Source organism: Phaethon aethereus (genome assembly GCF_964289735.1).
Source record: "Phaethon aethereus genome assembly, chromosome: 10".
NCBI classification, from domain to species: Eukaryota; Metazoa; Chordata; class Aves; order Phaethontiformes; family Phaethontidae; genus Phaethon; species Phaethon aethereus.
Genome location: NC_138586.1, coordinates 24,763,927 through 24,787,050, shown reverse-complemented (window position 1 = coordinate 24,787,050; position 23,124 = coordinate 24,763,927). Strand labels below are relative to the sequence as shown.

Sequence of the window (23,124 nt, the reverse complement as noted above, 5' to 3'; positions counted from 1 at the left end):
AGGAAGACAAAGCTAGGACAAGGGCACCTTCCTTCTTTGCAGGAAGGCAGAGAGCATTCCTCTTTACCCTTATCTGCACTTGTCAGCTGCTGTGCAGCTTTGCCCCGTGTGACACCCGCAGCGATTGGAGCGCTGACAGCACATCCGCAAGCTGTTGTGGGAGTGGGGGGTGAATCACAGCCCCAGGTGGCACGGTGACCCCCTGCTGGGTGTCTCTTGCCAGGGACTGGCAGGAAAGCAGGGTGCTTTCACAAGAATTAAGTCAGAATGTGTATTTTGGGCAATTTATACTTGTGGCCTTGAGTTTCGTGGGATTAAAAGCAGTAGTTTGGCATTATTGTTCAGCAGAAGCCAGGAGCTCTGGGACCTTTTTGTCTTTATGGCACAGTCCTGTGGGGACTGTGGCCACGATTTGGGGGTTTAGAGGTGGGACATTACATTAAGGCACTTACCTGTTCCTCAGCTACACTTGGAGCATGCTGGAGGGGGACACAGCTCACAGGTTTCCCAGTCTGCTATCCCTAGGAAATCTATGACTAATTTGCTACATGTATTTTGATGGCCTGGAAGGAAGAGGAATGCTTCTGCTAACTTAGTGGATGTAGGATTGGGTGCCAAAATGTGGGGAGCATCTTGGTCTCCAGCAAGCTGGGCTCAGAATTGCATTACTGCCTGGGCTCACGGAAAAGGGGTGCTGCAGATTTCCATGCCCAGGCCTAGGGGTAGCAGGTAAGCAAGGTCGCTGTGCCCTCGCGGAGGCCGAGTCTCCCTCTGCCTCGTGTAGCACCCTGCCGCTGCGGTGCAGCCACATGCTCCCCAAGGGCCCAGTGCTTTGTGCTATCTTTTCTGATAAATTTTGGAGGATTTTGGTTTGTTTTACATGAAGAAAAATTATTACTGGAGAGCTGGGTTAGAGCAGCTATCTAGGGAAATGCACCCATATTAGGCAGCGTAAGATGAGAAGAGGAAAATGTGTGTTTTGCCCCACCTCTCCCCATGTTTCTATAAACTAATCTTTTTCTAACTTGCTCGTAATTCTTTTAAGTTACACAAATTGTGAGCTCTTACTCTGCATTTAGTCCAGGTCCCCCTTGCTTGAACTGAGACCAGCCCAGCCACTGAACCAGTTTACAATCCATTAGCATGTTTAGAATACAGAATAATCCCTCTTCCAAGTACAGACAGACCTTTCTCATAATATTTAGCACTGTTTCACCTTCCTGAAAAGACACAAATAAGACTAATGCCTGAGGGGATTTGCTGGAAGAGGGCTCCTGGTCAGCATGGCCAGCCTCGCAGATCTGGGGTGGGAAGCGCAGGTGTTTCACAGCAGGGTTCAGTGTTTTGCAAATGCCGCCACCCAAGCACAGAAAAGAGGGAAGAGCGAGCAAGGGAACAAAAGGTGATCACTGCACCACAATGACAAACTTGTGTGTCTTTTATTGAAATAGTTACAACTGTAGCTCTGGAAAAAAGACTGTGAATGCCTCATCAGTGTTCATGGGTGAGGGAAATGATGGTGGTGCTGGGGTCGTATTATGATTACATACACCTTTCATCATACAAGGGCCACCAAGGTGATCTGGGACACAGAGTGCCACATCTGAGAGTTAAGCACCTGGCATGTAACACATCAAACTCTATACACCTTGGAAAGTGGGCTCTGGCCTTCCCCCTCTCTCCCCTGCCCTGGTATTTGATGGTGTGAATTTGGAGAGCTGGGCCAGCTTCCTGGCACTGACTGTCACAGGCCCTGGCAGATGAGTGGAGGCATCTGGTACCTACTAGATCACTTTACAGAGGTGGCTCCCCGCTCTGTGCAAGGACGGGACCGTGGCATGCATCAAGCAACTCCAGGTATGGCTATTTGCAGACACTGAGCAACTTGCAGGGGCACTTACTCCACAAGGACTACCTTTCAATCATTAGGATTCGTGTATTTTTCTTGTCCTTCACCCATTCACTGTTAATTGAGTAAAATGAGTGTCCCTCTGAGAGAGACTACCTTAGAAAACTCTCACATAGCTTTCAAATGAAACATCCTGAACCTTTTAACGTTTGAGACTTTCCCCATCATTTTCTTATCGCCTGTCAAACTAACATGGTGCTCTTAGCTTCTTTTTGGAGCTCAGCTGGCAGGATCATAACCTTCTAAGCAAGCCCCATTATGGCTATGCCACTTCTGAGCATTGCTTTGAGGAGGATGCTCCAACACTCCCCAGCTGCATTTCTTTAGTGGTGCAACACAAGCAGCTTGCTTAGCGCCTCCCTGCCTGGCACTTCTCCTAACTTAATTCTGCTGGAGCACACTGGGCCATGTACTATGCTGAGTGGGAACCCAATGCTTCTCTGAGACAGCATCAGTGCTGTTGAAGCCTGGACAGTCTCAGCTTATGGACTGGCTGACAACTTTCTGCCAGATGGGGCTTTGCTTCAGCATCCACTCCACAACATTCTTGACAACTTCCACAACTCCTTGACCTCATGCTAAAGCCAAATCCTGCTTAAGTCCCTCTCAGCCTGACCAGGAATTTGATTAGTTGCCCCGTCCACACTGCCTCTGGGAAGGGCCTTCTGAAATGTCACAATCATTTACAGAAATATAATGTCACCTTTTACTAGGACTAAAAGGACCAACTACTCCCTAAAGAAACCAAAGATGAAAAATATTCATAGCCCTGCCCAAGTGACAGTGCTAAAATCCTTTGTAGTAACTGTAGCTCTGCCAAATACTAGCTTTGGGGGAGCTATGAGAAGAGAGAATGCACAATTAATTGGGAAAAAAAGCAATCTTGGTGTTAAAATGTTACGTATGCTGTCTGTCAGTAAAAGCTGGGCTTTGGGCTCTGGGCTGCATTTGGTGTTTCTGGAGTCCAGCCTCAAACAGTAATGAACGCAGACTGCACTAGACCACTGGGGGACAAAAGATGAGCAGAGAGAAGCAGCAGTGATTTCTGGAATGGAGCTGAAGGGTCTTCCTTTGCATGAATGGTGGTGATGAACAGTGAATAGTGGAGGATTTTGTGCAAGCATAAAGATTTTTAACTAATTCTGATGGCGCATTAGCTGTCCCAGTTCTCTGGTCATCCACACACATCAGCAGCTGACTGGAGAAAATAAAGCAGAGTTTCTCCTTTCCCACTTTAAAAAGAAACAGTCGGACCCTGTACAGGTCAGCTACTTCACAGACAGGGAGAGTCTGGTGGAATTCAGCCCACTAGACACCCACCAGTGATGCCTCTTCTGTAGAAAAAGGGTGTAAAGAAAAAAACAAGAACAACCCCCTGCATGCCCCCCCCCCGCCAAGATGAATGTTAAACCCCAACATTACATACACATTAGTGTCACTTTACAATTATTGCTCCATGCAGCCTGCTAGATTCTTCACACCCTGATCATATCTTACAGAATATTTTCTGCTGCACATACACAAAAAAATATTCAGTTCTTCCACATCCACCTCCCTAGACAAATGTCTCTTCCGCAAATGTCACTGTATCACGCTCCTCTGTGGCCACCTCTGCCAGTGGCTGGCTTCTGAGCCACTCCACCCTGCTCCGAAGGAGTTCATTCTCCACCGCTTCCGCCTCAGCCATGGGACAGCTGTTGGTTTCATCGTGTTTGAAATACTCCCTGACGGTGCTTTGAATGGAGGCGGGGAGGATGATACGGATGGTGTGGCTGAATGTGCTGAAGCCCTTGCTCTGGGTTGGCGCCTGCGCCATTTCCGCTGGCTCGCTCTCCAGCTCCTCGGGACTGGAGGCACTTTGGGGGCTCTTTTTGTGCTCTGTCTGTGGGGACGGGATCATTGGTTCATGGCGGTAGCGCCTGGAGATGGACTGCAGCACAAGGGGGGTGTTCTGCCCATAGAAGACTGTCTGGGGGATATGGACTCGTACAGTCTGCAAGCTGTTGGACAGGCTTTGCTCACTGCTGCTGCTGGGTGAGTCACTGCTGCTGGTGTTTGCCACGGATCTCTCCTCTTCCTCTTCCACCGGAGAACCCCAAGAGCTTTCTTTATTTGGGGCCACGTAAAAAGTTATCTTGGTGCACTTCAGGCTTTCCTGGCTTGGAGGGCAGGCATCAACGCTTTCAATTTCTGTGTTCTTCACTGCCTTCTCCCTGTGCTGCTGGTGGCTGATCTGTGGGGATTTCTCGTTGGCTGGGCTGGAAGCTGGGAGCTCAGGGGTTTGTTCAAACTCTTTGGTATAATCCTGGCTCCTGAGCCCTGGGCCAGGGCACCCTACACAACTCAGCTGTCTCTCCTCTTCTTCCCAGTCAATGTCAGTTAGTGGGCTTCCCACGGCAGCTCCGCTGACAGATAGAAAACGTTTCCTCTCTCCAAAGCAATGAGTGCTCTCTACAGCCTTGGGTTCATACTCATGGAAACTGTCCAAGTCACAGCGATGTAAAGGCACAGGAGATGTGAAGGACTTGTGCCACTCTTTTGGGGACCTCTTGGCAATCTTGGGGGACACAGCATGAAGCCTGGCAGATGTGCCAAACATGAATGGCAGGGATAAGACATCTGTGGGACTAATGGCTGAAGACTCTGAGCAGTAAGAGAAAGCACTGTCTAAGGAGCTGAGTGAGGAGGCAGATGGGGAGGTGGTAGTAGAGGACAGGCTAGAGAAGCTGGACCTGTTGGACAGGCTGGATTTCTGAAGGCTGAGCTTTGTTACCCTAGAGCTGGTCTGAGGTGAATGCCACAAGTTCTGCCTGGCCTTATTAAGCCCAGGGCTTAGGCCTTCATCAATCAACTTCTGGCTCTCCACCTGCAGCTGCTTGAGCCTGTGGATGTAGTCTGTATGGCTGTGCATGATGGTGGCATCACAGCTGGACTGGCGGGCCACCGGCTCATGGCTCTGAGCAGGAAGCTGGGAGCTGAGGCAGACGCTGGGCTCTGATGAGCACCGGTCCCTGGCCGGGCTGAGTGAGCGCATTGAGCCAATGGAGCAAAAGGAGCCCTCCTCTTCCAGGAGGTCATAGCTGTCTGCACTGGTATTCTTCTGGGCTTTGCTTTGGTAGCAGGCTGTGATTTCACTGAACAAGTCCCAGTCTTCCTGACCCTCATCGAGTAACAAACTGCGCAATGGTTCAAAAAAGGCATCTGTTTCAGATACCAGGTGGTGCTTTGGTCCTTCTGGGTCACAAGCAGAAAATTCCAGCTCATCAGAAGAATCATCATGCTGAGCCAAGCCTATGCCTGGGGCAGAGAACACAAATTAATTTGTTGCCTATGTCTCCTAAGCCCATATAGTACCTTACAACCAAGGCAGGGAAATACTATCAAGTCCATGGAAAAGCAAAGATGATCCATTATTTTCACAGGGACCAGAGCAGGACTGGGAAAAATATAAAAAAATTCTGTCTTGATGACCTCAGCTTCCATCACTGGCCTGTATTCACAGGATAGTTAACAGAGACGTCTCAATCTCTTTCCATTCAATCATTTGGTTTAGCTTTGCAGAACTAAACTGGAAGAAAAGACTGCTGGGACACAGCATTGCTAAGACTACACTAAATTCTTGTGATGGCTGGCATAAGTTGAACAGCAGCCACAGAGAAAGACAACCATCTTCAGGGACACATTTGAAGTGATGCACCTCAGCCCTCTGCTTTGCCCTTGCTTCCTGCCTATGCCTGACAGGCAAAGGGAAATCCAAAACCCAGCTGTTTTTCAATGCTTTTCCTTGGAAGAGACATGAAGGGAAAGCAAAGTCTTTTGCATGAGGAGTTTATCTACTAAGAGATTTTAAACATTTCTGGAAGATACAGTACCACCAACTTACCCAGAGATTCCTCTGAGTTTTTGGACTTCTTTTTGTCTGGTCTTTGAAACAAGGAAGCAATGTCACCTCCAAAAATCTCTCCTGAGTTTTCAATCAGGAACTGCACTAACAAGGCCACCTGGCAAAGACAGGAATTTACAGAGTCAGTTTCATGGAAATATAGCCAGCTAAAGCAGTCAAATCAGGCCCAGAATGGTCCTTTTCTTTTGACAAAGATGTAATTTCCTACAGAATCTTTTGCTCAAGGAGGTGTTAAGAATGTGGCAATGCATCTGTATCAACTACACCTGGGACAAGAATATGAGCTACATGAACTGGTAGTGAGACAGGTAGAGCATATTCTATCAGTGTCTACTATTGATAACACCTCATAAGTTACAAGCAAGCATTCCTCCCCTCTGATGCACTGTCATGTTCATTGCTTACTTTGCCTCTGCAAGATGGCTTTAGACCCAGCTGACGTGGCAGTGTCTAACTTCAGCTGCTGCATCTTTCTTGTGCTTGCTTGACCATATAGGAAGTTCATCTGGTAAAGCAACCACAGCTTCCCTTTACACTCTGGATAAACTGAGTGGCTAAATTCCCCTACCAGCATGAGCATAGATGGACAGGGGAAAGGATGAAGCCCACATGCCACTCAGCCAGCACTGTCACTGTTTCTATGCCTTCCTTTAGACTACAAAATGCAGTGCCCATAAAAAGCAGTAAAAGAGAAAGGCAAGCATGAGGCCAAACCCATGAAAGATTACCTTCTTTGTAGACCTGCTCTCCTCTTCAGGCCCAGTCGGACTTGGTAGCCACAGCATATTGGGTGCTATGCAAAGAGCCAGGTTAAAGGCATTCATCTGATTGACGCCGGAATTCTGCTCAATATGATGGAGGACTCCAAAGAGGTGTCTGAGTAAGATGAGGTTGGCCTCTGGAAGCTGGTTGACTAGACTATTCAGGGAATGGGAACAAAGGGAAACAGTGCTGTTCACAAAAATCTGCTCTTCAAATATCACAAGTTGCTTCCCAAACCTTTTGCCCCCTTCTGCCCTTTTGCAACCAGTTTGAGACATTCACATTTGATAATAAAGTTAGACTGTGTCACTCCACCAAGCTATGTGAGAGCCACAACTTTACATCCATATTGCCTACCCACTCTGGTCACAGAGCTGGAGGGACCAAGGGACTTATGTCCAGAACACTTGGGTAAGAAGTCCATAATGCCTTAACAAAACAATCATCGCCCAAAGGAGATGCATACAGCTCGAGGCCAGCAGCACACAAGACACTGCCATTGCCTGTGTCCAATGCTAGAGAGACAATGGAGGAAAGAGACTAAGGCCAAATGGTAAGGTTCAAAAACAAAGCTGAGCCATTGACAAGAAGAGGTTTGATATACTCCATATGCCACAGGATGCTGATATAAGGATGATTCTTGCTCAGGGCAGCAGTTTCAAGGCAGTAAAGCCATTTTCAAGGTCCCACTCACCATCTTGGCAGGGCTATTTCTTCTAACTGACAATATGATGATCAGCTTCATTTTGTGCACGCAAGAAAAAAGTTACCATTGTTAAAGATCTAATTCCACTAATATTTGATGTACTCCTGGTGGCTGAATTATTGTGCTTTTTCAGTTTGCTGGTTCTGGTAATTTGAGCTGGTCATCAGAAAAGAATTTTCTAATTACATTTTTGGGGTCAGAAATGTTAGCAATGTTCATAAAAGACCATTGAAAGGAAAATGTTCTGACCAGTAACACTGGCAATCAGCAATAGCTCTACGGTGGCCTGGAGCATTGCCAGGAGTCGGAAGACAAAGTCTACGCTTAGGGCCGTATGCTCTCCCCTCCCCCACCAAAAGAAGCTTTTACAAAGGCTTTTACAAACCTTTTGATAGCTTCAATCTTATGTGCCCGATTTTCCGTGTCCACAGCTTCCATCCACAGTCCGTGCATGTCTGAGGATAGAACACTGTCAGGTATATTTCGGAGAAAATCCTGAATTAAATATATATATGCAGAGCAGTCTGGTCAGTTTTGAATTCCTTGTTTTGGTTTCACGATGCATATAGTCATTGTTTATTCATATTAAGCACAAGATAAAACAAGACATGACACAAATATATTTCTCCTCCCCTCCCCACTTCCACCAAGCTGGCCTCCTTGGGGGTCCTCCACTGCGGCACTACAGAACTGTGTCACAGCTGCTGGCGGCAGAGGGTGGACAGCCAGCCCTCGCGCCCTGCCTCTCCTGCAGAACAGGACTGATCTCTGCTGCAGCAGGCAAAGGGCTCATCCCCATAGCTCTGTTTGAAACACTTCTCAGCTAGGAGGATTGCTGCTGTTTTTCTCAGGGGACTATTTAACAACTTAATATATGTCTGGCATTGGAAAGTGCCTGAATATCCTCCTGGGCAACAGCTTTTTGTATTAGGCCAACAAGAGCAAGAGACAAAGATGGTTTTTGATACTTTAGATGCCTGAATTTTTCAGACCAGATTTAAATGCCAGTGCAAAAGATAGGCTTTTTCTTACTAAAACTTGTGTCTTATCGCAAGCTTCATCCCCCACCCACCACAACCCCTCTGCTTGGATTTGGCAGCTGTTTTCCCTCTTGCTTGCTGGCTGATTAGCAGGTGAAGCCTTAGGGTCTAGATAGTACAGGCCAGCTCCTTTGAGCATGGCCTCTCTGTTTGTGGGGGGATGCAGAGCCGTTGAACATAAATGGCAAAAGTCCTCCTGTATCTCTCTGCAATCTCTTCTGTGTGTCCAGAAAGGACAAAGAGCATCTGTGCTGCTGCCACCAAAGGGCTTCATGCCTGTGTCAGTGCAGTACCTAAATTGCTGAGTCCATATTCTGGAATGTTATTTGGCACGTATAGATACCGTAGTTATCTTGGAGGTAGACATTACTATCGCCTGCTGGAGGCTGTTTTGTACAGGGAGGTGCAAAATGGAACACTGGCCTGAGGGCCACTGCACATACCTGCATGTGAAAACATGCACCACTGGGTCAGGCAGACACCTTTGTGCACGCAGATGGACCAAGCCATCAAGTGAGAATGTGCCTTGCTGCAAAATGCTTTCTGTTCCCCCCCAAATCTTCCCTACCTATAAAGACTCATGTTGCTTCCTTAAAGAAGGTACCATGAGCCCAGACAGCTGAGTTGGCCAAACATACCGTGATGACAGCTGCAGCCACAAAGACTGACTCTCCATCCACCTGGATATCATCTCCAGAGTTCAGCTTCTCTTTCAACTCCTTGCAAGTCTTGGCATTGGCAGAACGTCTGAAAATGCCCCTAGTAGAGGGACCTTCGTGGTACAGCAGGAGCAGCATGTCCTAAGAGAAAGCCCAGCTGTATTTAAGAGCCTAACACTTTACCCTGTTTGTGTATATTATACCTCACATACTATAACGTAATTAGCATAAGACCTAGTCAGTACTGGGAAGAGGACAGACACAAGAGATTTTCATGATTTTACCAGGGACAAGAATCTGTTAGCTAAGTTGCAGGTACAGTTCATGCAGGTATGCTTATTCTGTGGCAAGTGTAAGCCCAGTGGACTCTTGTAGTGAATGAGGTCTAGGCTATGCAGCATGGCATAGTCCACTGACATCGCTCCTTGTTAGCTCGTGATGACCTGAATGGAGACACCCATTGAAACAGGATGGACATCTGTGCATGAAGTGATACGGATTACACAGGACAGGGATGCTCTCACCCTCGTTACTGAGCTAGATCTGAATCACAAGCAAATGATGGTTTCCTTCGCCATCCAATTCTCAAAAATACCAAAACTGGCTTTAAATTCTGGGCTAAACACATCTAGTTTATGTCAGGATGAAAAGTCCAGACTGCTCCTTACCATGATTGGCTTGGGAAGGATCCCGTCAGGACAGACTGAGGACAGAGACAGGCCGAAGAGCTTCCGTGGGGTGGTAGGCGACTGTGAAGGAGGGCTGCCCGTGGGGGTGCTGGTGCTGCGGCGCAGGGCCCAGTCAATCAAGGACTTCTTCCTCTTGGTGTGTTTCTGCAGTGACTCTGAAAGAAAACACAGACCTTCATTACACACCTGTCTGTCCTTCCTACTGGCCACTGAGTGATCTAGAGTGGAGGCAGAGTTCCCAGCAAGCCAAGGACTTTCTACCATTGCATGTTTAATAACCACACTCTTAATGGGGACGGTCAGATAACATACAGCGGTGAAACCACTTGTTCATCTCTCAACCATCAGCAAAACTCTTACTCAATCACTGTTCTCCAGGGAACCTTGCTGTCTGTGCAATGTAAGAATGGATGGCAATTGAAAGCTAATCAAGGACTGAAAGCTAATTCCGAATATTTGCACAGAAAAAATTAGCTCCTCTGCAATCTCTTCCTCTTTGCATACACTCAGGTATGAGAGCGACTCCGGGATACGTGTATGATGCTAGGAAGAGTCTGGCCACTGCCACGGAAAGCAGCAAAGTCTCTGCCTGGTTGCTACCCAGTCCTGCAGCCCCTACCTCTCCTCAGCTGCATTGGAGCTTGGAGCCTGGGTTTCAGAACAAACTGACACTGCTTTTCCTTTGGGAGCTGATCAAAGAAGGAGGTCTCTGTCCCATCAGCCAGGAGGGTGTTATTGTTGGTTCCTTGTTGCTGGTCAGCAGAGTCCCGGAGACAGCTCAATGCGATGCTGAAAGGATGCTCGTGTCCTGTTGAGCAAAGAGTTGTGTAAAGAGCAAGCAAAGATGCAGAGCTATGTGAAAACAGCTCCAAATCTGGGCAGGAGGAAGCAGCCATATCCAACGGCTCCCATTGCAGCTGGGCCTCTAAGCAATGTTGCTCAATACCTCCACCTGGGGACGAAAGAGGCCAGAGCACATCTATGCATATATATGATCGTTGCTTTACAAATAAGTTTATCCAGTTAAACCTGGCCAACCACTCTTCATTAGCAGCTCACCAGAACATTATGCAACAAAGCACTATTAACTGGGTTTAAGCCCTTTATTAATGGGCTATTTACTAACAAAATCCTGTATACATTGCTCTGTGTAGGACTTAGCTTACTATGACAGTCTACTATGTATTGGACAAATACAAAAAGTAAGCATGTGCCACAATGACTTGGAAAACACCAATAACACCCACAAATAAACATTTTCAGTCTAAAGAGCCCTAGAATAATAGTCTTACTGTGACAACATGGTCTTTGGAGCAAGATGTCTTCAATAAACCAACATGCATAAACTTCCTTGGAAAGCCTGGAGATGTGTTTATTGCGTTATCATTGAAAACACAATGCAGTTAATGCAGAGATTACTCGTTAGGCATAACTAAGCAGTATGCTATAGGGCAAAACAGTCTGAGCAATGGCTGCACCATTGACACATCTGTCAGCGATGCAAGCAGCAGTTTAAGTGCATCTAACAGCTTTGGTTTAGATGCTGAGTAAATCAGCGTATTTCCTTGCTTCCTCTCCAGCACATTGCACATTTAATCTTCTTGTTTTTGCCAGCAATCCACAAATAAAAACTATTATTATTGTTACTGTTATTGTTATTATTGGAAAACTCCAGCTTTGGTGGTGTCCATAATGAATGCTTAGCACTTAACAGACAAAATTCAGTGGTTTATTTTAAAATGTTTCTTGTATTTGTGAAATCATCTCCTACAATCTCCAGCACTCTCCTCCATTGTGACTGTCCTCAAAGCCCTCTACAGACACACCTACTTTCCCTCAAGCCTCAGGAGTTTCTAAAACCTAAACACAAATTGTTAAAAAGGAAAGTTTTCAAATAAACAGCCTGCAAAAGGCATTGCCTCAAGTGGCTCACATGTGCTTGTGAGATCAGATCGGTATTGGATTAAGATGGCAATTCAGAGGACAACAATGTTAAGGAGCCATATGCAATAAATTGGGGTTTTAATATGACATGACATCTTGTGTGGAAACCAGTTTCCTTATTTGTGAACTGCAATGCAATGAAAACTAAATAAATATCAAAAAGGTAGGATAAACACCTCAGCTTCCTAACTAGAGGCTTAAAAGTCACCAATGGATCCATCTAAAAATTCTACTTCCTTAAACTGCCAAAGCGCTTTTCTCTGGACCTACCATGTTCTTGCTGAATGGCCACCTAACTGCAGTGACTTGTTTTTCTTCTGACGGAGCCTGAAGGCAAAGTGCTCAGGAGGTGTCAGGAGTTGCTCTGTTTGATGGACATCAGTGGATCTATCACAAGTAGTGAAGGTGGGCTGAGGCTGCCCCAGACCATGTGCACAGCCTGTGAGGAGAAGCCTGCAAAGCTGAGCAGGGGAGGATGACCAGCCTCCAAGCATGTAGCCCTGTAAGCACCAGCAGCCATGGGGATGGGATTGGGCTTTGAGGCATGTCCTACCCTTGCATCACATCCACTGCATTGAAAGAACTTCTTAGGCGAGCCTAAAAGTCTCCCATTTATTTGGAGCATCTGCGGAAAAGTGCCATGGGCTCCCATCCAGAAATGCACAGATTTGCTTGGAAAAATGTGAATATCTTCAAAGATGTCACCATGCATTGATTAAATCTGAGCCGGAAGACGGGGATGGAGAGCACAATGTACTCCTCATAATCCAGGAGGAAGCAGTCAAGGACATGCTAAGCCACCTGGACACCCACAAGTCTATGGGGCCTGATGGGATCCACCCGAGAGTACTGAGAGAGCTGGCGGAGGAGCTTGCCAAGCCACTCTCCATCGTTTATCAGCAGTCCTGGTTAACAGGGGAGGTCCCAGAAGACTGGAGGCTTGCCAATGTGACACCCGTATACAAGAAAGGCCGGAAGGAGGATCCTGGGAACTACAGGCCTGTCAGCCTGACCTCTGTTCCAGGGAAGATTATGGAGCGGTTGGTTTTGAGAGTGCTCACAGGGCATCTGCAGAACAGCCAAAGGATCAGGCCCAGCCAGCATGGGTTCATGAAAGGCAGGTCCTGCTTGACCAACCTGATCTCCTTCTATGACCAGGTGACCCGCCTAGTGGATGAGGGAAAGGCTGTGGACGTTGTCTACCTGGACTTCAGTAAAGCCTTTGACAGCGTCTCCCACAGCATTCTCCTGGAGAAACTGGCGGCTCGAGGCTTAGACGGGTTTACTCTTCGGTGGGTGAGGAACTGGCTGGATGGCCGAGCCCAGAGAGTTGTGGGGAATGGCGTTAAATCCGGCTGGCGGCCGGTCACGAGTGGTGTTCCCCAGGGCTCGGTTCTGGGACCAGTCTTGTTCAATATCTTTATAGATGATCTGGATGAGGGAATTGAGTGCTCCCTCAGTAAGTTTGCAGATGACACCAAGCTGAGTGGGAGTGTTGATCTGCTGGAGGGTAGGAGGGCTCTGCAGAGGGATCTGGACAGGCTGGATCGATGGGCAGAGGCCAACTGTATGAGGTTTAATAAGGCCAAGTGCAGGGTCCTGCACTTTGGCCACAACAACCCCATGCAATGCTACAGGCTTGGGGAGGAGTGGCTGGAGAGCAGCCCGGCGGAAAGGGACCTGGGGGTGCTGGTTGACAGCCGGCTGAATATGAGCCGGCAGTGTGCCCAGGTGGCCAAGAAGGCTAACAGCGTCCTGGCCTGTATCAGGAATAGTGTGGCCAGCAGGAGTAGGGAAGTGATTGTGCCCCTGTACTCGGCACTGGTGAGGCCGCACCTTGAATACTGTGTTCAGTTTTGGGCCCCTCACTACAAGAAGGATGTTGAGGTGCTGGAGCGTGTCCAGAGAAGGGCAACGAAGCTGGTGAGGGGTCTGGAGCACATGTCTTATGAGGAGCGGCTGAGGGAACTGGGGTTGTTTAGTCTGGAGAAGAGGAGGCTGAGGGGAGACCTTATCGCTCTCTACAACTACCTGAAAGGGGGTTGTGGCGATGAGGGTGTTGGTCTCTTCTCCCAAGTAACTAGTGATAGGACAAGAGGAAATGGCCTCAAGTTGCGCCAGGGGAGGTTTAGATTGGATATTAGGAAAAATTTCTTCACTGAGAGGGTGGTCAGGCATTGGAACAGGCTGCCCAGGGAGGTGGTGGAGTCGCCATCCCTGGAAGTGTTCAAAAAACGTTTGGATGTGGCACTTCAGGACATGGTTTAGGGGACATGGTGGTTCTGGATTAATGGTTGGACTTGATGATCTTAAAGGTCCTTTCCAACCTAGTGGTTCTGTGATTCTGTGATTCTGTGAAATGTGGATCCTGAGACCATAAAAGCCACGTGACATCTCACATCAGCTTGATGTCACATCTTGCATCAGCAACAGACACCCTACTATTGCTTTTTTAAGTGGAGTGCAACGTTTGAGATGTTTCTCTGCCACACACACCAGTATCATTTATCACTTGTTCCTGCGGTGCTAGAATTGAGGAAAATGGGAGAGCTCTTACCAATGAGAGGGTAAGCAGGGTCATCTTTTCCTGAGATCACCCAGAGGTGGTGTTCGCTTGTTCTGCCCTGGCAGTTGAGGAACAGAGAAGAGAAGAGAAAAACATAAGCGTGAGGGTCCATGGGGTTGCACTCTGCTCAGAAAGCAACAGACAGCTGAACAGGCCAAGGAGCCAGACATGCACGGCTATCTCCAGGACAGCCGCGTGGCTGGGATGGACAATGGAAGGGGAGAGGTTCAGGAGAAGAAAAGACTGAGCCCCAGCATGATGTAAACCCACATGATGGTTTCCTGGCCTATTTTAGCAATGTGTTCCACAACTACTTCCTTGGTATCAAAGCTACCTGTTAAATGCTTCCCTGTAATGGGAAATGCTGGACCACTGCAATGGGCAAGGCTCATCTGATAACATCACTGATTTGTTCAGTATTTCATGGCTATATTAATAATCCTTTGACAAGCTTGGCTCAATCCTAATGCTGGATTGCAAGCATTGAAGTCCTCTGAAATCCAAAGGACTTGATTATACAAGGTTTGAATTTAATGTAGGCATGTAAGCATGTCTGTGTTTCTACTATTTGGCACCCACACAAATAGATTGCTCCATCTTGTAGTCCAGAGAATATGAATACCTTATGGGTTAGCTACAGCAAATCTAGACTTCTCCACATCTGCACTGTCCTGTAAACCAGATGTTCCTTAGCTAAGATCTGGCAGACCATTCAGCTGCCACTTACAGGAAGCCCAAGCTGTAGAAGGGTCTTCTTCATCACACTCTCTGCAGTTTCCACATTGGACACATTGATTGTAGTAGTCTAGAAAGGAAAACAGAGAAAATATAGGAAGCTAATAAGAAGGCATGAAGTTTGGTTGCAGGTTCTTGTAGCTTGAAAATCTGGGGAAAATGTCACTTACCTGTTTATTGGCTGTCTTTACTAAATGTTCATGGTTAGAAGAGTTGTACTAACTTGAACGACACTGGAATCATTGTTAATGGTGATGGCTATACATTGTGAAAACTGTTCTTCCGTTGCCAACTGCTCTTTGGTAAGGGTCTGGCTACCTCCTGATTTCCCAAATCAAAACTCTCTGAGTGGGCTTCAGGTGGGAAGGATGCAGCTGCCCAGATGCACACCCTCTAAAATCTTTTCAAGTGGGATTTGAATTTTAAACAGAGATAGCAGCAGCAGCACCAGAGCCTTGCCTTCCTGCCCCTACCGCACAGACCTCCATGTAGCATTGGTCTGATGAGCAGGTTCTTAGCTTTACTTACAGAAGAACAGTTGTCAGCATCCAGCACAAAGATCTGAAGGGTTAGATTCTTCAGATATTCATTTTGTTTTACTTCATTGATATGCCTGAAAGTCAAAGAAAAGGGGAGGGAATATAATTTCCCAACCAAACTTGAGAAGGACCCTAAGGTGTGGATTCAAGAGGTCCAAGGGACCTGCTCCCTGGCACTATAATAAATACAGATTAATTACGACAGTAAGAATAACATGCAATGTTCATAGTGTGGTCACATGCTCTTGCTGGCTTCTTTATCTTTCTTGAGGCCCCAGACTAGCAAAACCCCACATGGCAGTACTTTAATGCAGACAGATGTGTCTAGCCTAACACTTTCCAGCATCCTTAGGATCACTACTGTTCTCCACGAATCAAGGGACTTTCTCCCCTCTCTGTACCTATATAAACATTTCTGCCTGGATGCTAGTGGAAACAACATATAAAAACTTAACATGAAAAAGAAACAACTGTAGCCTCTAGATGCCACAAAATACAAACTTTAGTTCAAATCAAAAAAATTTCAAGAATCAGTAACACTTGTGGCATTTCCACAGTGAACAGCAAAGTCAGCCTCCAGCTTCAAAGGAAAAAAGGTGCTCCAACAATGTTATCTTCCAGTGGATGTCATCTTTTCTGGACTGTTAATTTTACTTTCATCCAGGAGCTTCTACATTCAGGTTTCAAAGGTGGATTTTTCAAACAGTAGCTACACACTTAATGTGCTGAAAATCAGAGGGCAATCTGACACCTAGCATAACAAATTTCTCTGAGGACTGCAGAGGAACCACCCAGGAGGAGGATGAATGGAGGGTCACTTACCACAGTAATGCTGTCAGCCATCGTTCCTTCACGTCAGCTGAGCTGAAGATAAAAAGGGAGGCAGATCATCATACAAGTGCTGAGTGGGTAACAGCCTTTGGAAACTCTACCCAGTTTCATTTATATATAGCTGTAAGTCAAAGTTCCTTCCTGCAAAGCCCTGGAACAAAAGCACAGTCCTTTCCTGCTTCTGTCCTATTTTAACAAATAACAAAAATAATAATAACAAAAAAATCCCAGCAACAAACTGGACTACATTTCCTGCCTGGGCTGGCAAGTGTTCAGATAAGGGACAAATATCTTTCTGTGATGTTGGAGTTAACTCATCTTGTGGGCCCTTATTATTTTTGCAGTGACCTTTAATTGCTATTTTCTCCTATTATTTCCTTCCCAATGTCTGCCGTTCCTAGAAGCTTCTGCTGCCAACATGGGTTACCCAGGTCTCAGTGATGTGAAGGAAAGGAAACTGCTGTTGAGTTTGGACTAAGACACAATGGCAGCTTGCATGTCAGAGCATAAATCCTAATCAGGAATGTATCATCTGGGAGAGACCATCCTGATCCTTGGAAATTATGAGATAGCATGTATGAAACCATGGTGTGGTTCTCATTTCTTTTTCCACCAGGGCAGCTGCCCCACAGAAGGAAAAGCATCAGGCCAGATCAGCCTTTCCTAGCTGTGCCAGCAGAACCCCTGAGGACAGAGTGACCCTTGAAGACTGCTGACGGCTCTGCTTTGCAAAAGAGAGTATGAAGCAGAGATGCCTGAGCCAGCAATGACCTGAGCTCCCTGTGGATATACCACGTCTAGATTCAATCTAGCTGGGCTAGACTGAGCTCCAGGTAACAAAAAGCTCACCTGCTTTTTAGTAAGCCTTATTAGCTCAGGCACAACACTGGGACAGCCTTTGAGATGGCATTTGGACATGAATGGGCTAGTCTCTAGCCTGCTCCATGCTCCCAGATATTTCTATTTTTGGGCTTATCAAGGGCTAAGCAAGCTCTGGCCCATGCTGCTTGTGCAAACCCATCTTGAAGAACCTTTCCATTTTTATAGTCTGTTGCTGTGAGCTTGGGACACCCTTGCAGACAACTGCAGGAGGAAGGTTTGCCCAGGAGCTGCCCATGCCACACTAGGGGGTGGATAAAGGATTTAATCCTGGCACAAGGCCATCTGGCATTTTTCATTGACATAACTAACCTGTCCTTCATAATGAAAAATTCTCAAACTAGGGCTAATCTCCTACAGAAATGGCTGCTGGCAGGTGCTGAAACAACACACTTGTAGGCTATATGATGGCACAAACTGGTTTGCTATGTCAGATTTGGTTGTGATGTTCCAGGATGCTCTGCAGCAGGGTTAGCCCTTGGTGTAACAACACTTGCAAGAGGACCTGCAGATATCTTTCTAAGATGACTGTCTCCCAACATCTAAGTTTTTACTACGCTGCCTAATGTGAGTGGAAGTCCTCTACTCAACGGGGAGAAGGCTTGTAGTAGAGTTCAGGGCCCCTGTAGTCTCAGTCATTGTTTCACTTGACACATGGGAGATTTGGGCAGCTGCCAGGCTGCAGAGGGAGCTCTGGTGTCTGATGAAATACCTGAAGGTGACAACATAGTTGGTGGTAGGCCAGCCGATTACAAACGAATTCTCGGGACACATCTTTTTCTCTGTCACTTCGCTGAGGCAGGTGCCGGTCCACACTTCACTCAGATGCACCTGCTTTTTCAGCTTCAGGCTGGAGGAGGATCTGCAATTCAAATCATGGATTTCTTAGGCCAGATCCTAATATCTAGACCTCCAGAGTCTGGTCATGCCACCTTCCAGTCATGCAGATGCAGTGACAGCAAGGACCCCCAGAACTAAATGTCTGGGCATAGGGAGGCACTATAAGAAAGTTTTGCAAGTGGATTTGGGGGTTGATGGCTGCAGTGGAATAGCTGCGTCTTAAGGCAATGTGATTCACTAGAACCACATGAAGGTAGATGGTGATTTAGGCTAATTACTGTCTATGCTAATAACTGAAGTCACTTAAGCTCTTAATTGACGTGTGGCAGAAGTAGCCAGACCAGGAGCTGGTTTTCTGTCCTTACTGCCTCTTGCCCTCATGCTTTTCTTCAAGAAGCCACATAAGGGAAAGGGAAAAACCAATTAGACAACCTTTTCCTTCAGGAAAAAGGAGTGAAACATTAATACCAAGAAGAATTTCTGGAGGTGGAAGGGGGAGATGCTACACTTTAGATCCACATTTGTAAAGAATTGTTTCGATGCCTGCTCCACAAATAGCTCAGAGCCTAGCTTCAACAGCACATACTGGAGAGGTGTGAGTGTGAATTCCTCTTACTTGGACTTGGCGATGACCAGCACATCACTGAACAAGATCAAATGCCTTTCCTGGGTCTGCAGGCCTACGGTTAGCTGTACTCGCTCGTCCATGATGAAAGTGGAGCCTGGGCGGCTGAACACCCCACTTGGCAGCCCATTATCTGAATGGGAAGAGGAAAGGGTATTTTCCCTGGAAGAGGAAGAAAAATTGTAAGACAACGTCAGAAGCTTTTCTCACAAGGGTTTATGACTGTACACAACAGGCAACTGTTCTGGAACAGCCCGATAGCCCCATGCTTCTCCCAGCACTGCCCTATTGCTCTCAATTATGAACTGCATTTGCCTGCCTCTGCCCGATTGATTTTACCAGCCTCAGACAGATGGAAAACTGCCTAAATTCCCACACCAAATCTTGGGAGGTTAAGCTGGTGAAATATTAATTTTTGAGTAATTTCTCACTCAGGTAAAACACTTATTTCCTGCACATGCGTGTGAGCTATGACTCGAACACAGAAAGCCCATGGCTCATGGCACTGCTCAGCCTGGCATGGGGAGGGACTGCCATTTCTGCATGTTTTCCATCTGTACTGAACTGCTTGTCAATGCAAGGGCTGCACCACAAAGAAAATGAACTGCATGTACTCATCTAATTCCAGCCACCTGATTCTGGCTTGCCTGGCCGCAATCCAGTATCTTGTTTCTACTGAGACTGATACTAGGTGCTGACCATTTCCAAAAAACCCCCATGGTTTTTGCATGTTGACTGCAGTCAACAAGCCATCATTGGGATTGAACCAGATCCTTCCTCTATGCTCTCCCCAGCTGGAAGAGCTCCACCAAGTGCTAATCTCCCCACTTGCCTCTCAGCACCCTCCCAGAGCACCTTCTCAGCGCCGCTCCAGGCTCTGGTCCACAGTGCCGGCATTACAATAGGTCCCACAGATGTTTCCTGGCTCTACAGGTGGCATTGTGCTGAATGAACAAGCAATAGTTCTTTGCTGAACCTTGTTTAGAGACTGTGTTTGTGTGCCTGACCCTGACTGAATTAGCTAACCTCTGAGACATGGTCTTAGATTTATGTACATAGAAAAAAAACCAGAAATCCTCCTGTCTCTACACATAGAAAAAAATGTGTATGTTGTCTGCAGGCAAGGACAGGTGGAAGAGCAACTCCACCCCTCAGCAATACTACTCTAGTCTGAGGGCAGTCTCTACACAAACAAATGAAAAAACACATGAGCTTTAAGGGTAGTATTTTTGACATTGTTAGTCTTAACTCAATTTCCACTGGCCTCATAATTGGACTCCTTTCATTTCACAGAAGTGAGGTTGAAGCTAGTCAGTAGCTGCTTTTTTAAAATCATCCCCCAGTCACAGGAACACCCATATGCCTGCAACCATAAATTCCCTCTTCCCTCCTCAGCAGTCCACAGCCACTAACAAGTGAATTCTTGGCTTATGCATCTGTTGCCTCTACAAGTGAGAAGCTAAATCACCTTTAAGCTTGATGTTAAAAGCTTGCCATGTGTGACAACTGAGCAGTGGGAGCCACACCATCTCACAGTCTCAGCAGTGGAGTTCCTAAAGCTGGAGGAGTTACACAGCTTTGTAAACACAACAGCAGGACACCAAAAAAATCTCACCAGTACTGTGGTGGCCTAAGCAAGGATGGCATTGTACCAACTCCCTCCATAGCAATCCATCATGAGAAGCATTTAAAGCTTCCCTCCCTCATGAGGATATTCTCCAGCCAAATAAAGTCAAGAATTTGTTTCTCTTCTTTACTTTTTTTTTAGTGCAGTTTAGAAGGGGGTGGGGGAAATGACAAAGAAGCTACATAACTTGGTCAGAAGATGAAATGAAAATCAATCCTGCCCCTTGTTTTAAATGATCCTACAAGACTGACCCCACACACTTCTTTCAGAAAAGCAGGATGTACTATCCATCAATTACCTATGATGTGATATAAAAGGGGTATTATTCTTCAGGAGGGCTGGTCTGGATCAAAACATCAATCAGTTCAGCTTTATCATCTCTTTCATACAGAGAAAAAAAAAATCACTCTAAATAAATCCCTCAGGAAATGTTATTTATAAGATGGCTATCAGAGTAAGGCAGAAAGGAGCGTGGCATCCCCTTATCTGTGTTGGGTAGTTACACAGTGCTGCAGGAGGAAGAGGAGATGACATCAGAGAGGGCTCAGCTCCCACTAAAGGAGCAAGGAGCTTAGCTCATGGCTAGCACTTGATATTTCAGCAGAAGCTGTGCATGTCTGGCATGTTTGTACCTGACTATCTGCTGACACTCCTGGTGCTCTACAGCTGCAGAAGCAAAGTGTCAGCAAAGCATCGGATGGCTCTGGAGTTGCAGGCAAGAGATGGAGCTTTTCACCACCCAAGCTGGTTGTGAGGGAAAGCTGCTGTCATCCAACAGGGACGTGACTGTCCTGGAGGATGGCCGGATCTGGCAGCTTTCCCACCAAACAGCCCAGGCTGATGCCACCCTACACGGCGCTGGCAGGCCAGCGCTCCCTCCATCCCCAGACGCAGCTCCCAGCCCCCTCACACGCCCAGGTGAATCTGCATCTGAGACACGACCAAACCTCAGGGCCAGCCCTCCCCCCAGTGGTCCAGCAGACGGAGCAGGGGCCAGAGAGGTCTCTGGCGGTGAGCCTCAGGGGATGGCCGGGCAGGGACATGCTGGCGTGGAACACCTGGATGCTCCTCAGGGACAATGCCGCCGCAGTCCTGGTGCGCGAGGCGGCGAACGCCACACCAGCCCGTATCCCGTGTCCCGTTGCGCCTTCCCGGTGCACCTCGTCCCTCCTCCACCTGCCCCTGCCTGCTCCCGCGACAGGACCTGCTGCCGCCTGGCCTTCCCCTGCCTGCAACAGCTCTGTCCTGACCTGCTCGGCTGGGGACAGCTGACGGCCTCCTTCCCGTGAATTAACTAAAGCACAGCTCTTCGCAGGCAGAGCCGAGGGGATGGGGACGACCACACTCTTGCCCAAACCAGTGGGCCTTTGCAGAACACGGGCAGGCCCACACAGGGCCTCCCTGCACCCCAGTCCTCGGACACCTCCCAGTTGTGCTCCTCACCCGCAGCCACGTGACGCTGGGAGAGGAGTCCCCACGTACTGGTCTGCACTGGGCAGTTTCTCTCCTGTGGCATCAGCTCTTTCATTTCTTAGGGCATCTCTGTTTCTGCTTCTCATACCACTGCCTGTGGCGGGTGAGAGGGTAGGCTAAGCAGCAACACGTCCATCAGCCAAAGACTCACTGACTGTTCAGCCAGAACCACATGAGGAAGCTTGTCTCACTTGCAGTCCAGCAAGAAGGGGGAAGATAGAGCTTTTTCGGCTGTTTGTAAGCATAGGGGACATATATACACACATATATATATAAAAAAATAAGCAGGCACATATATACGTATACATACGTACACACATAAATATATATATTTAAGGAAAATCTCTTATTCCTTCAGGAGGTATGGCCTCCCAGCATCAAGGCAGCATATATGTGGTGATGAGTGACCTGGTCACTGCATCTCAGGAAAAAAGTCCCCTGGACTTTGTGTCTGTGAGCTGGGACTCATGGCTCCCTCCTGGCAAGAGCACACTGGCCTCCCTGCACTGGCTACGCTACCGGACAAAAGGGAGGCAGTGTGGGCTTCCAGCTGAAAGCAAATTTCAGGAGAAAACGCCAGGATGACAACTCAGGAAAGCAGTTGTCTCCTCACCTAGAGCCCAAGGGTGACACAGCACAGCGTCACAATATGTCCCGTGCAAGCTCTGAACAGGCCCATGCCTTCAAGTCTGCCTCTGAGCTCAGCGATACAAGGGTCAGAGCTCGTTTATCCCAGCCAGGTCAACAGGGAAACCACGCCACAGAAACTTAACACACTGTTTCTCGTACCTGATTTTACGTGAGTGTCTCTGCGCTGTGCAATATTGTCCAGGTGTATTTATACTTGGCTATAATAGGCATCAAATATCTAGGCCTAATATTATCTGCACTGAAAATAGGCAGCTAGCCTTGCACAGTGGGTTGAACTGAGCTGGCTGCCCAACTCCCACCCAGCCGCTCTCTCACTCCCTCCCAACAAGACCTGGGGGAGGAAATAAGATGGGAAAAAAGAGGAATTCATGCACTACTTCCCATCGGTGGGCAGATGTCCAGCCTCTACCTAGGAAGCAGGCTCTCAGCACATGTAGTGGTTACTTGGGGAGACAAATGCCATAACATCAATGTCCCCCCCATCCTCCTCCTTTCCCTCAGCTTTTATTGCTGAGCACAATGACATTCCAGTAAAAAAGAAACTCTTCCATATTTGTCCACAAACAAATTGCTCTCAACACCATTAAATGAATTTGAAAATCAGTTTGATTTCAGTCTATATAGGCAGAAAGGTGGAAAAAGGAGTCAGAAAGGTATTCCTCTACCTGGAATGGTACTTTGACTTGCCGAGAGCTTTACTAATGGCAGAAGGGGTAGATCGTCTTCTTTGGACTATGGGCTTCAT

At 47.3% G+C, this 23,124-nt stretch overlaps 1 protein-coding gene across 1 annotated transcript; it reads right to left on the bottom strand.

Annotated features, from left to right (window-relative positions):
• Window positions 1-3,115: 3,115 nt before the first annotated feature.
• Window positions 3,116-23,124, bottom strand: LOC309408268 (rho GTPase-activating protein 20-like; the record flags this gene model as incomplete). The annotated part of the gene is made up of 14 exons (XM_082004062.1): window positions 3,116-5,206; window positions 5,793-5,910; window positions 6,542-6,731; window positions 7,667-7,776; window positions 8,960-9,121; window positions 9,649-9,824; window positions 10,289-10,477; window positions 14,171-14,237; window positions 14,907-14,984; window positions 15,443-15,527; window positions 16,276-16,317; window positions 17,876-18,025; window positions 18,620-18,790; window positions 23,045-23,124. 14 exons carry the CDS (start codon window positions 23,122-23,124, stop codon window positions 3,465-3,467), a joined length of 3,360 nt encoding a protein of 1,119 aa, XP_081860188.1. The 3' UTR covers window positions 3,116-3,464.